We start from the raw sequence: 12,131 nt of genomic DNA on the forward strand, positions 1-12,131 counted from the left end.
TGGTCTATGCGACCTGTCATTACGAAAAAGGGGAGCATCCCTGACGTACAGCACCCAGAAGTGGAGATAGTAAAGAACTGTAGATGCCGGAAGCTAGTCGATAAATGTGGAGATGGCAAAGCACAGCAGCTCAGACTGCATCCAGGATGCAGAGAAGCCAAAACCCTTCCATCAGCACCAGAATGCTTCCACACTGTAGGAATTCTATGAATTTTAATTCTATAAACCCAGAAGTGACGGGCCGGGATCTGTGGACTACATTTCCCATATTCCACGGCCTACATCTCCCATCAGCCATCAGGACACCACCTCGTACGGGACGAGACCGAGGACTACAATTCCCACAGCGCCGCCGGACTACAGCTCCCACAAGGCCGCGGGTACCGTTCCCATACTGCCCCGGGCGTGTGTTGTTATTGTGACTGAGGAGCCTGCCTGCTGAGGGATGGATGCTGCTTTCCGCTTCTCACTGCTCGACCTGTAAGAGGGCGAAAGCCTGTCCGGCTCGGCTTACTGCCTGACACTCCTTGCTTCTGCAGTGACAGCCTTAACCTTCATCCCCCCTTTCTCCTTCATCTCGCCCTTGCTAACCTCTCATATTTGCTCCACCCCCTCACCATGAGCAACGCTCCCCCATTATCCCCCCCATCACCGTCCTCCCTCCCATCAACCCCCTCCCCCATCATCTCCACTTGCCCTGCCATCATCACCGCCTGCCCCCGTCACCCCCTCCCCCATCATCAACCCCTGCCCCTATCATCCCCTCCCCACCATCACCGCCTGCCCCCGTCACCCCTCCCCCATCATCAACCCCTGCCCCTATCATCCCCTCCCCACCATCACCGCCTGCCCCCATCATTCCCTTCCCTCATCATGCCCCCATCATCATCCTCCCCGATCATCTCCTCTCCCATCATCACCCCCTACCCCCATCATCACCGTCATCATCCTCCCCCAATTATCACCCTGCCCCGAACATTTCCTCCACATCACCCTCTCCCCTATTATCACTCCCCTCCCCCTTCCCTCATCAACCCCCATCACTGGCCTCCCCATATCACCTGACCCCCATCATCACCCTCCCCCGATCATCTCCTCTCCTCTCACCCCCTCACCCATCATCACCGCCTGCCCCATCAACCCCTTCCCCTTCATCACCCTCCCCTGATATCCTCCACATCAACCCTGCCCCTATTATCACTCCCCTCCCCCTTCCCTCATCAACCCCTCCCCCATCGTCACCCTCCCCTATTATCACTCTCCTCCCCCATCAACCCCTCCCTGGATCAGCCCCCTTCCCTCATCACCCTCTCTCCACAGCATGCCCCTCCCCCATCAGCACCTCCCCTCATCATACCCCTCCCCGTCAACCCCTCCACCAATCGTCATCAACCCCCTGCCCCCCTTCACCCACTCCCCTGATCATCTCCTGCCCCATCACCCCTCCCCTATTGTCACCCCCTCCCACATTGTCACCTCTCCTCCATCATTGCCCCCCTTAACCCTCCTCCCCAAATCACCCCCCTACCCTCATCACCCCTTCCCCCATCATCACCCCATCCCCTCCCTCCTTGATTATCCCCATCCCCCATCATCTCCCTCCCCCAATTACCTTACAACCTCCATCACCCAACTCCCTCAATCACCTCCCTCCCCGTTATCCCCGTCGCTTTCCATCATTTTCCTCCCCCACCATCCCACTATCGCCCTCCCTTACCATTATCATAAGCCTGCTCCCGTCTCCATCACCCTGTGCCTCCCACACATTCACCTCCCCAATCACCCCATCAGCCTGCTCCCACCTTTATCCTCCCCAGAAATGCTCCCCTCCCCCATCAACCACATTCCACCTTTATCCCCCTTCCCCATCATCCCACTGCCTTCCTCCATTATTTCCACTCCACCCCACTGGCTCACCATCTCCCCTCTCTTCCATTGTCCTGCCCCTCCCCTATGATCCTCAAACCCCACTGTCCCAATATCCACCACCCCATCATCTCCACTCCCTCCCCACACCAACCACTCTTCGACATTTTCTACATCTTGCAATCACTCCCTATCAGCCTGCCCCATCCAGCTGTCCATTCGTTCCTCATATTCCATTTCTTCAGTTATCTTTACATTTTCCCACAATTGCCTGCCTCCCTCTCACCCCATATCTGCCTTGTTATGTTTCTGAATACATAATATTGCTTTATGATATTTATTTTCCTATCTAGATGCATTTACTCTCTGGTCAAGTCACTTTCTCGGTATTCAGATGATCTACCAACTTTACCTCCAAATCTAAAAGACAAATTGATTAAGATCATGAGCTCACATGGGATTATTACAGATGAAAATATGCATCAGGTGAGCAAAAAGATAGCTTGTTTGACAATGTCCCATCTCGTTTATTCTGAACATTATTTCCAATTTCTGTTAGCACCTGACCGTTGATTTTATTATGTGTATTTTCATTTTGTGTTTCCATTAATCAACATGTTGGCCATTAGAAGGATTCATATTATGGATAGATTCATCCATTGTGAATAATCTGGTTGCGTTAGAGACAGCAAATCAGTTGTGGGGGAGTAATTTTCCTGATCTCGTTGCATCATTCAACAGTGGTGAACCGAGATATTTTGTGTTGACAGCTTGCTTGAATGCATCAGAGTGAATCTGATTTTGTGCACACCCATTCTCCTTATGTGCAGTATTTCCACTACTGTTACAATGTAGAGCTATCAGCAAGAGGGTCTGCATTTTTGCCCTCATTCATCCGTGAGAACGCCTCCTGAGTATCCAAGATTGTTGTTAAAGTTTCCTGTGAAACTTTACATGTTTTGCAGCGGTTGTTTCTTTCAGCGTGTTATTTCTAGCCACGATGCACACTTGTTAATTTGAGCAGGCAAACTTGGGAGTGAGGCCTTCCATATTCGAGAGAATATTAACTCACGTCACTGGAATCTTCCTCATTATCCTGAAATGCCACAAAAATTCTGCAGATTCAAGCATTCCTTCAGATGGGTAATTTCAGTTGTTTTGTCAAATTTCAACATGTTTTCCAAGATAGCATTAACTTATTTTGTGATAGCAAGTTCTTTGCTTGCAGGTTTTGCACCCAGGACTCCAGAAACTGGATCTCAGTGCCTGTGACATTACAGATCATGGATTAATCATGCTTCAGATCTGCACCCAACTAAGGGAAATTAACTTGAATTCGAGTGACTGCAAACTGTCTATAACTTCTGAAGGTATTTTAACTTTTAACTTTTGAGTTCATTTTGAATGCAACAGCCAGGGTAATTAAATCTTACTTTAGTCATTCATTATCTTATGGGAAGACTGGATTTTTCTTGTGGTGAAAGTAAGTTGGCTATAAATGAAATACTGCAAGCAAGAGGGCTGCTATTCTCAAAGTCATGAAAGGTGGAAATGAGATTGTCATCGCTTCTTCTGTCGATGAACTTGGTGACATACTCTTTACAGTAGTCTATGAACAGATCACCAGTTGGTCTGGCAGATGTAGCAGGACAGCCAGAACTGGCCAGCTCGATTTCTGGCATGGTCGTGTCAAGACCCCGATTAAGTTGCCAGCTCAGTTACCTATTCAGATGAGCGATGTGGGTTAGCATTGCTACATCAAAGCACGACAACACTTGTGGGGGTCTGTAGATTCCCTCCACTTGCCACCAAACATGGTTCTCATGGACAGTGTTAATGGACAAGAAACATACATGGGATAGTTTCAGTGTTTGATATAACAAGGTGTAGAGCTGGATGAACACTGCAGACCAAGCAGCGTCCTTAGGAGCAGGAAAGCTGATGTTTCGGGCCTCGACCCTTTATCAGAAATGCATTTGGCCTGCTGTGTTCATCCAGCTCTACACCTTGTTATCTCGGAGTCTCCAGCATCGGCAGTTCCTACTATCCCTGGTTTCAATGTTTGCAGCCTGTGGGACTGGGATCAGTTCTGGAGTCTCTGCCCTTTACCCAATCTGGTAATGATGTGGACAAAGACTCAGTAATGTATCAAAGTTTGCTGATATTCAAAGTGAAGTGGGAATGATAGTTGGGGGAACGATACAGTGATGCTGCAAAGACACACAGGTTAGGTGAGTGGGCACCACGATGCAGATGGAGTATAGTGTAACATGGGGAACACATAATATGTGAGGTTGTTCACTAGTTTATATTAGAAAGCAACGTAAACTTTTTTCAAAAGTTCGGAAACATTTGACTGTCGATGTTCAGAGAGATGTGGGTTCTGCTTATACAAGGAATACCAAGTTCGCAAGCAGGTACAGCATGCAAGTAAGAAGGCCAACAGCATGTTTTTAAGGGTTACAGAAGCAAAGAAGTCATGTTACAATTGCATGGGACTTTGCTGAGAGCTCATCTGGGGTATGATTCGCTGATTTGAGCTCCATGCTTAAAGAATCATATACAGAAGTGGTACAACAAAGATTTACTAGATTGGTCCCCAAGATCCGAGTCTTATGATGGGACAGTGATAAATTGGACCTGTGTTCTTTGGATTCTACAAGAGTGAGAGGTGATCTTATTGAAGATTCTTTAGCAGGCAGAGGTGGTTTCCATAATCGGGGAATCCAAAACCTTGAGTAGAGTGTTGGGGGAAGGAAACAGAAATTTAGGACTGAGTTGACAAGGTGTTTCACATTTGTGTTGTGAATCTTGGTAATTGTCTACTCTTAGAGGTTGATAGATGCTGCAACAATTAACATATTTAAAACTGAACGAAATAGATTATTATCACAGAATTGAAGAATATTACGAGTAGATGACATTGAAGCCCAAGATCAGTCTTGATTGTAATGAATAACAAAGCAGCATGGACACCCTGAACTGTTTGCTCATTTCTTTTGATCTAGTGCTCTGCTTCATCTGGAACACTGCTTTCTCTCTTCCCCACTCCACTCGCTCCCAAGTTAGAACCATACAAAAATGATGCCTTCATAGGAATAATAATGAAGACTATGTGCAAAGATCTGTTCTTGTGCTTTGATATTTTTCAAAGTATTAGAGCTTGTACATTAGTGCTAAACGACTTGTCACTGATTTATTCATATGGTGCCACTGTGAAATCCAAATTTCTAATTGTCATGCGTTCTGCAGGATTAAAGGTGATTGCTTCATCTTGTCCCTACTTGTCAGAAGTGTGTCTTCGAAGATGCCGGAATGTTTCAGATGAAGGAATTGTCGCCCTTGCACAACAATGTAGACTGTTACAAGTAGTGAACATTAGTGGCTGCTTGGGGGTTACAGATGCCAGTTTACATGCCCTGGGGAAGAACTGCAAGTTTTTGTATAGTGTCGATTTTTCAGCTACCAAGGTACAGTGATTCAGTTTTTTTTTATTCAGCATTTGTGCTATTCAAGTAAAATGAATGTAAAATTTTCTGTGAGTCTTCCTTCTGTATGTTTTTCTACCTTTATTGCTTTGACTTTCATCTTTTAGATCCTGAATATGAGGTCTGCCTAATGGCAGCTTCTTTGTTCTTTTCTCTATGTCTCACAACCTTCCAGTTTCCTTTTCAGTCTCTCGGAGGAGCCTCCCAAAATCAGTTTCAAGTTGTCTAATATTGTCACCCTTTCTTCCTCATCCTCCATATACTTATAGTTTTGAATCATTCACATCTTTGTCGCCTTTTCTTGATGACCTTCACTAAAGATCTTTCCCCCTGCATGATCCTGAGAGCCCCGTTATTGCTCGTGTTCTTTCCAAATGACCTGCTCCAGCCTTTTCCAGACCCACAATTCTCAACCTTCCAATCTTTGGATGCCTTTCTTTTCTCAAGTTCCTGGATATTCCAAATTATAATCTAGATCATTCTTTCTTTACGTTCTCTACTCAGTCCTGTAATTGAGAAATGCTTTACGTTTGGAGAATGCATTCTTTGCCATTCCTATTCTAGCTCTGATTTCTTTATGGCAGCAATCATCTTCTGAGAAAATGCTTCCCAGATATTTCAATTATAATAAATAGCAAGCCAACAGAACTGGAACTAGAGAAAGATGAAAATACTTCCCAAGATGGTTTAGGACCTGATCTTCAGTATTGTTAAATGTCTAAAATCAGCAAAGAATTGAAGGCAGGAATAATACAAGAAGGTAGGGGAATCCCTGTTGAAGTGATAAGCGATTGGAAAGAAGGCAATAAGAGAACTGATGTACTGTGTAAAGGGATGTATACAATGGGAGAATGGTTGGAAAGACTCTTTTCAAGGGGACAGTGCCCCTTTGGAGAATAAAGGAAATGGTACACAATGCAAAGAGCATTGCGTCTGGATTATACAAGCATCCAAGGTAATGTTAAAGATCCGAGCAAATAGATTGGAAGCCCAAGCAAACCATTACATCGGCTGTGATCATCTTGGCTTTAGAATGATTTGTGGTCAAGAGAGGCTATAGTGGCGTGTTAAGTTAAAGAAACATAGAATGCCAAAATCTGTACCTACATGCGTCGACTGATGCCAGTGGATTGAATGAATAAGCGAAGCAAAAATTATGAATGAAAATAATGTAGAAAAGACAGGAATGAAGATTGGAAGAAATGATGGTGGGAAAGCAGGAGTCAATTTTAATGTTAGCAGTTAGAATGGGTTTCACGACAAGTATCTGAGACAGCATATCTTACTGAGCTACTCAGTTGTGTGGGCGTGGCAGTTCTGCCTATAAAGGCACCCTTTACTCAGGAATCAGAGGATGATGATCAAGATTCTTAGATGTTCTCTCTGCTTTCCATCCTGGAGCTATCAAAGCCCATTACTGTGTTTCATCCAGAGAATTGAACATGGGTTCTGCATAGTCTGCTTTGCAGTGCAATTATATACAAGTCTGCAGGGCATATTTGTCTAATAGTAAATTACGGAGCTTGTTTGTTTCCCTACTCCACTGTTTTAATTTGTACAACAGGGTGCTGACTTCCCCCATGTGTAGTCTCATGGGTCCTGGCTGTTGGTCCAGTACTTTGCTTATGTAAGCAATGTTCTTGTGTGATTGTATATGGTGGTAGAATAGAATAGAATCCCTACACTGCGGAAACAGGCCATTCAGCCCATCAAGTCAACACTGACACTCCAAAGAGTGTCCCATCCAGACATGTAACCCCACATTTCCCATTGCTAGCTCACCTAGCCTGCACATCCTTGGATACTACAGGCAATTTAACATGGCCAATTGACCTGACGTGCACTTTTTTGGATTGTGGGAAAAAAACTGGAGCACCCGGTGGAAACCCATGCAGACACGGTGAGAACGTGCAAACTCCACGCAGATAGTTGCCCGAAGGCTGTATCAAACCTGGGATCCTGGCATTGTGAGGCAGTAGTGCCAACCACTGAATCACCGTACTACCCAAGGGACAGATATCGGGGCAGGCAGGTGAAAGCAGAGCCAAGTCTGAATTCACAATCAACTGTTATTTTTTGCGTACACAGCAAGTTAATCAAAGGCATTTGGGAAGTTGATTTCCCCCCCCACCCTCCTCCTCCAACTCAAACATTGGGATCAACTGTAGAAGTTTTCTGGCACTTTTTCTGGGACCAGCTAACTCTGCACAGACCCAAGGACCTTTGTATTTGTTGTAGGTGAACTACTCACTGCAGTAACCTAGTGAGGCTTCTGAGAATCTCTTGATAATTATGTTAGTCTGAAGCCATTTAATTTGATAGCGTGGTAAATAAAGTTTGCTTCCCAGAACATCGTTAACAAATCAATATTCTGCAAGAAACATAATTACTCGGAATACTAAAAGCGTAGATTGTTCTTTAATTAAAGATTAAGAAAATTAGTGGATAAATTGGAACTGAGTTACACTAAAGGTCATTCCTATGTATGGAGTAACTTTATTTTAATGTATAGTGTAAGTTAGCAATATCGAGGTCAGTATTTTGGGTGACTACCTCTGTAAACAGTTTCTCATGGCCTGCAAAGTTAAATGAAAAAATGATGGAAGATGTCATCAACATGTTATCAAGTAGCACGTGCTCAGCAACAACCTGCTCTCTGATAGTCCGTTTAGGTTTGGTCAGGGCTACTCAGCTCCTGACCCTGTTACAGCCTTGCTTCAAACATGGACAAAAGACATGAATTCCAGAGGTGAGGTGAGAGTAATAGCCCTCGATATCAAGGCTGCATTTGACCAGTGTGTGGCATCAAGGCTCCCTAGCAAAGAGAGAACTTTGAAACAAAAGAAAATTAAATAATACAGAAAGCCAAGCATTTCCCTTCTTCTCAATCTAATATGTCAACCTGAAACCAGAAATAAAAATGTTAGTCTCAAACCATACAGTCTAGAGTGCCTGGAATTTGATTCCCAGTGCTTATCAAGGTTGTCTCATCTGACTTGAGGTACATTTAAATAATGAACTTTGTGCCTAATTTCTGAGCCTTTTTTCTTTGCTGTTTTCAACTAACTTTCCACCAATTGCTGTAGCACTGCCATTTCATTACATTGATCATAATATAGGAATAAGTGAGATGTTGTTTTTCTTCACTTTGCCTCTTTCAGAATATTTCAAGGGCTGTCAGATAGCTTGCCTCTGCCCACCCCACCACCTCATTCTCTCTGCAGATGCTGCCAGACCTGCTGAGTTTTTCCAGTAGTTTCTGTTTTCATTTCTGGTTTCCAGCATCCGCACAGTTCTTTTGGTGTTCTGACATACAGGATGTTGGGTGCTGGAGGCAGGACTTCTCATGTCAATCGATCTGTAGTTATACAACACTTTGGGTTGGGAAGGGGAAACAATGGTTCTATCAGTGAAAAATCATCAACCTGAAACTGAATTGTAAACTTTTCACCTTCACATACTGATTGATATGATGAATATTTTGCAATTTTTTTTTTGTTTCTCAACCACCAGAGGTCCCAAGTTCGGTCTGTGCAAAGTTAGGACCTCGAGGTTGAGTGTGTGATATGGGTGCAACATTTAGCCTTCTGAACCATGGAGTATAAAGTCAGTGTTCATGCCCAGTGATTCCTTCTGAAAAAGACCTGCATGGATCTCATGTGAGAACACTACCAAACTTTGCTCTAGTGTCTCCTCTTCATGGTGCATTCAAAAATTCTACCATGTCTCAAAGATGACAAAGCTCGCACAGACATACTTGACACTGACATATAAGTCCGGCCTCTGGAATTTTACCCAGGAAGAATCTGTACAGTCAGGAAGAAAAGAGAAAAAATAATCAGTGTCTTTTCCCACTAGATACCCCTGAGAACTACAATTGAGTTTGGCTAATGCAATAATTATTACATACCACACAAGGGCATTGTGAGTAAGAGCACACAGGACCTGTCTGGTAAATCGTGTGGAGAAATGTAGGAATGTATATCAAAAATAGTCCACCTGAAGAAATTGTATTGTTGAATAAACTGTTTGCAGGAGTTGGTTTTCAGCCATGTTTCTTGTAGGTTAATGTTGACACCTGCTTAATGAACATTGCTCTTTTTAACTTGGTCAGGTTTCAGATGCAGGCGTTATTGGATTGGTGAATGGAGTATGTTCCCATAACTTAAAAGTAAGTTTTGTATTGACTATTCCTTTGCTCTAATCCCTATTTGAATATTGTCCATTTCTCTCTCTCTCTCTCTCTTTCCCTCTCTCCCTCTTACCCTCTTCTCCACCGCCCCCACAGCCACCCCCACCATAGTTGACATGTATGGATTCAAGTACGAGTTAGACCACATGTACAATAACAATCTTGTGTTCCAACTGTTGGAGTGTAAGCTGAGTTCTGAAAGGGAGGGGATGAGATCAGAAGTGTAAGAAATAGAACTGGGAAGCACAGGTATAGAGTTTCACATCATTGGAACAGAGCTGATAGAGGCAGAGAAGCAGGGACAATGGAACAGATCCCTTGCACAAAGAAGATGGAAGTGTTGACTAGGCTGTGGGAGTCAGTGGCCTCATAATGAAAATTAGCCCCAAGATTGAAGAGCTACAAGTTGAGGAAAGGAAGAGTTAGAGATGGAACCATAAAAGTGAGGGAGTCTAAGTTGGGACAAAAGGTGCATGAAATTTTACAGGTTGGGAGAGAGCAGGAGAAATGAGAGCTTCCCAGCATATTGTTCTACCCTTCTTCCAATATTTTACATTTCTGACATGTCGTCATTTCAATCTTTTCTTCAGTGCATACTTTGAGGGGACCACAGGTACTCTTGTTGTTGTTTAGAAAGCCGGATTGTTTTTCTTAGCTAACATTCCTCCCACAACCAAGTCCTACTACCGCCCCCCACAAAAGGGAAGCCACACAATCTGTGTATCATTTCATTTCCTGTTGGTTTTGTATTAAAAATAACTGCTGCATTTGTCAATGTGACAATAACTGTTACGCCTCAAGGTAATTTACTTTGTGTGAAGTTGCTGAGAAAATTACGTGGTATTATATGAGTGCAGTTTAATTTCCTTTTGAAATAGGACTTCACATTTTCCAAGTAGTTTAACATACAGATACCCTTTCTTTAGGAGATTCATATGGATCGCTGTGTGAATCTAACTGATGAAGCAGTGGAAAGTGTGCTAATTTTCTGCCCCCACGTTTTCATACTACTTTTTCATGGCTGCCCACTTATCACAGGTGAGTCAATGTGCAAGATCTATCCTTTTTACCTGTGCCTTTAGTTTTGCTGCTGTGCAAACCAGGAGGCAAATGCCTCGTGGCATTCTTACTCAACTATTAATTCAGACACCTAGGTTATATTTTGGGTTTGAATCCTGCCGTTGCAGGTGGTGAATTTTAAATTTGATTAAAAATATCTGGAATTAAGAATTATTGGAAAAACCTATTTGGTTCACTAATGTCTTTTAGGGAGGGAAATCTGCTGTCATCATTTGGTCTGGGGTCTACATGTGACACCAGACCCAAAGCGATGCAGTTGAGTTTTAACTGCCATCTCGACAATTAGTGACTGGCAATAAATGCTGGCTTAGCCAGCGATACCTGTATCCAGTGATTTTTTTTTTAAAAAAACACTTTATCCTGCATGTAAGGTTCCAGGCTTGGCCCCTGTTCTATGCTGAGTAGGCAGTCCTGAGCACCATGGGTGTCTTCCTGATTGTTGATCACCATGTTATTGAATAGAAATTGAGTGGAAATATGGCTACATTTTTACATGATTGTGTCTGACTGCAATGCCCCACAAGATCAATAAGCATGCTAATGCTTGTAGTGTGGGTTTACGTGAATAATGCTTCCCTGTAACAGATATTGAAGGCAGCTGTTGAATCATCAAGATTTAACATCTTCAATAGAGAAAGAAACTTCAGGAGAGGATCAAGACTCTGGTAAATAGCCTCTTCAACTATGCTCTGCTTTATTTCTGTTTCTAGACCGTTCAAGAGAAGCTCTGCAACAGTTAGCCTGCCCTAATCAAATGAAGCAAGTAACGTGGACCGTTTACTGAATTAACATTATTTCCACCATTTAATATTTGTTAATTAAACAAACAATGTTCTGTAATTTTCGTATAATAGCAACAACTGCTCTGAGCATTTAATAGTAAAATTTATGTGACCAAGTAATTATCAATTAAATGTTTAATTTAAATCAATCTAATTACTGAAACAGATAGAATCTTTGTATATGTGCAGTGTAGCACATGGTAATATATATTAGTACCATTCCCATTATGTTGTGCTGTGACGTACAAATAAATGTTGGTACAAATGAATTTGTGTGAGTTGCTGGGTTCGACTGATTAATGATTTGCTTTTAAGAGCGAGGAAGGTTACAGCAGTATATTTACTATGGTCCTGAATAAGCAGTTCCTTAAAAAAAAGTGGGTTGAATCAGAAAAGAAAGACCACGCCTCATCTGTCCCACATGCAACTTAACTAACTTGGTGCTGTGACAAAACATCATGGATTTATAAAGGTATCCAGGATTCCCACTACTGCCCAGTAATATCCCAGATATAAGAACAAATTTTACTGGAAAAGCTCAGCAGGTCTGGCAGCATCTGTGAAGGAAAAAACAAGAGTTAACGTTTCAGGTCCTGTAACCCTCATAACATATTGAGAGGTTCTGAGGAAGGGTCACCGGACACGAAACGTTACCTCTGTTTTTTCCTTCACAAATGCTGCCAGACCTGCTGAGCTTTTCCAGTAAATTTGTTTTTGTTACTG

General features: G+C 43.1%; 1 protein-coding gene across 2 annotated transcripts; it reads left to right on the top strand.

Annotated features, from left to right (window-relative positions):
- The first annotated feature begins 363 nt into the window (after nucleotides 1-363).
- amn1 (antagonist of mitotic exit network 1 homolog (S. cerevisiae)) lies at nucleotides 364-11,677 on the top strand. 2 transcript variants are annotated; one of them, XM_048548959.1, is made up of 7 exons: nucleotides 364-480; nucleotides 2,220-2,352; nucleotides 3,095-3,236; nucleotides 5,119-5,336; nucleotides 9,469-9,525; nucleotides 10,473-10,584; nucleotides 11,337-11,677. In XM_048548959.1, the coding sequence occupies exons 1-7, from the start codon at nucleotides 446-448 to the stop codon at nucleotides 11,408-11,410; spliced, it is 771 nt and encodes a 256-aa protein (XP_048404916.1). In that variant the 5' UTR covers nucleotides 364-445; the 3' UTR covers nucleotides 11,411-11,677. The 2 variants fall into 2 exon arrangements, with proteins under 2 accessions (XP_048404916.1, XP_048404917.1); XM_048548960.2 differs by lacking the exons at nucleotides 364-480; nucleotides 2,220-2,352 and adding an exon at nucleotides 2,374-3,009 and having other exon boundaries at nucleotides 3,077-3,236.
- Nucleotides 11,678-12,131: the final 454 nt, after the last annotated feature.

Source organism: Stegostoma tigrinum, chromosome 18 (assembly GCF_030684315.1).
Source record: "Stegostoma tigrinum isolate sSteTig4 chromosome 18, sSteTig4.hap1, whole genome shotgun sequence".
Lineage (NCBI taxonomy): Eukaryota > Metazoa > Chordata > Chondrichthyes > Orectolobiformes > Stegostomatidae > Stegostoma > Stegostoma tigrinum.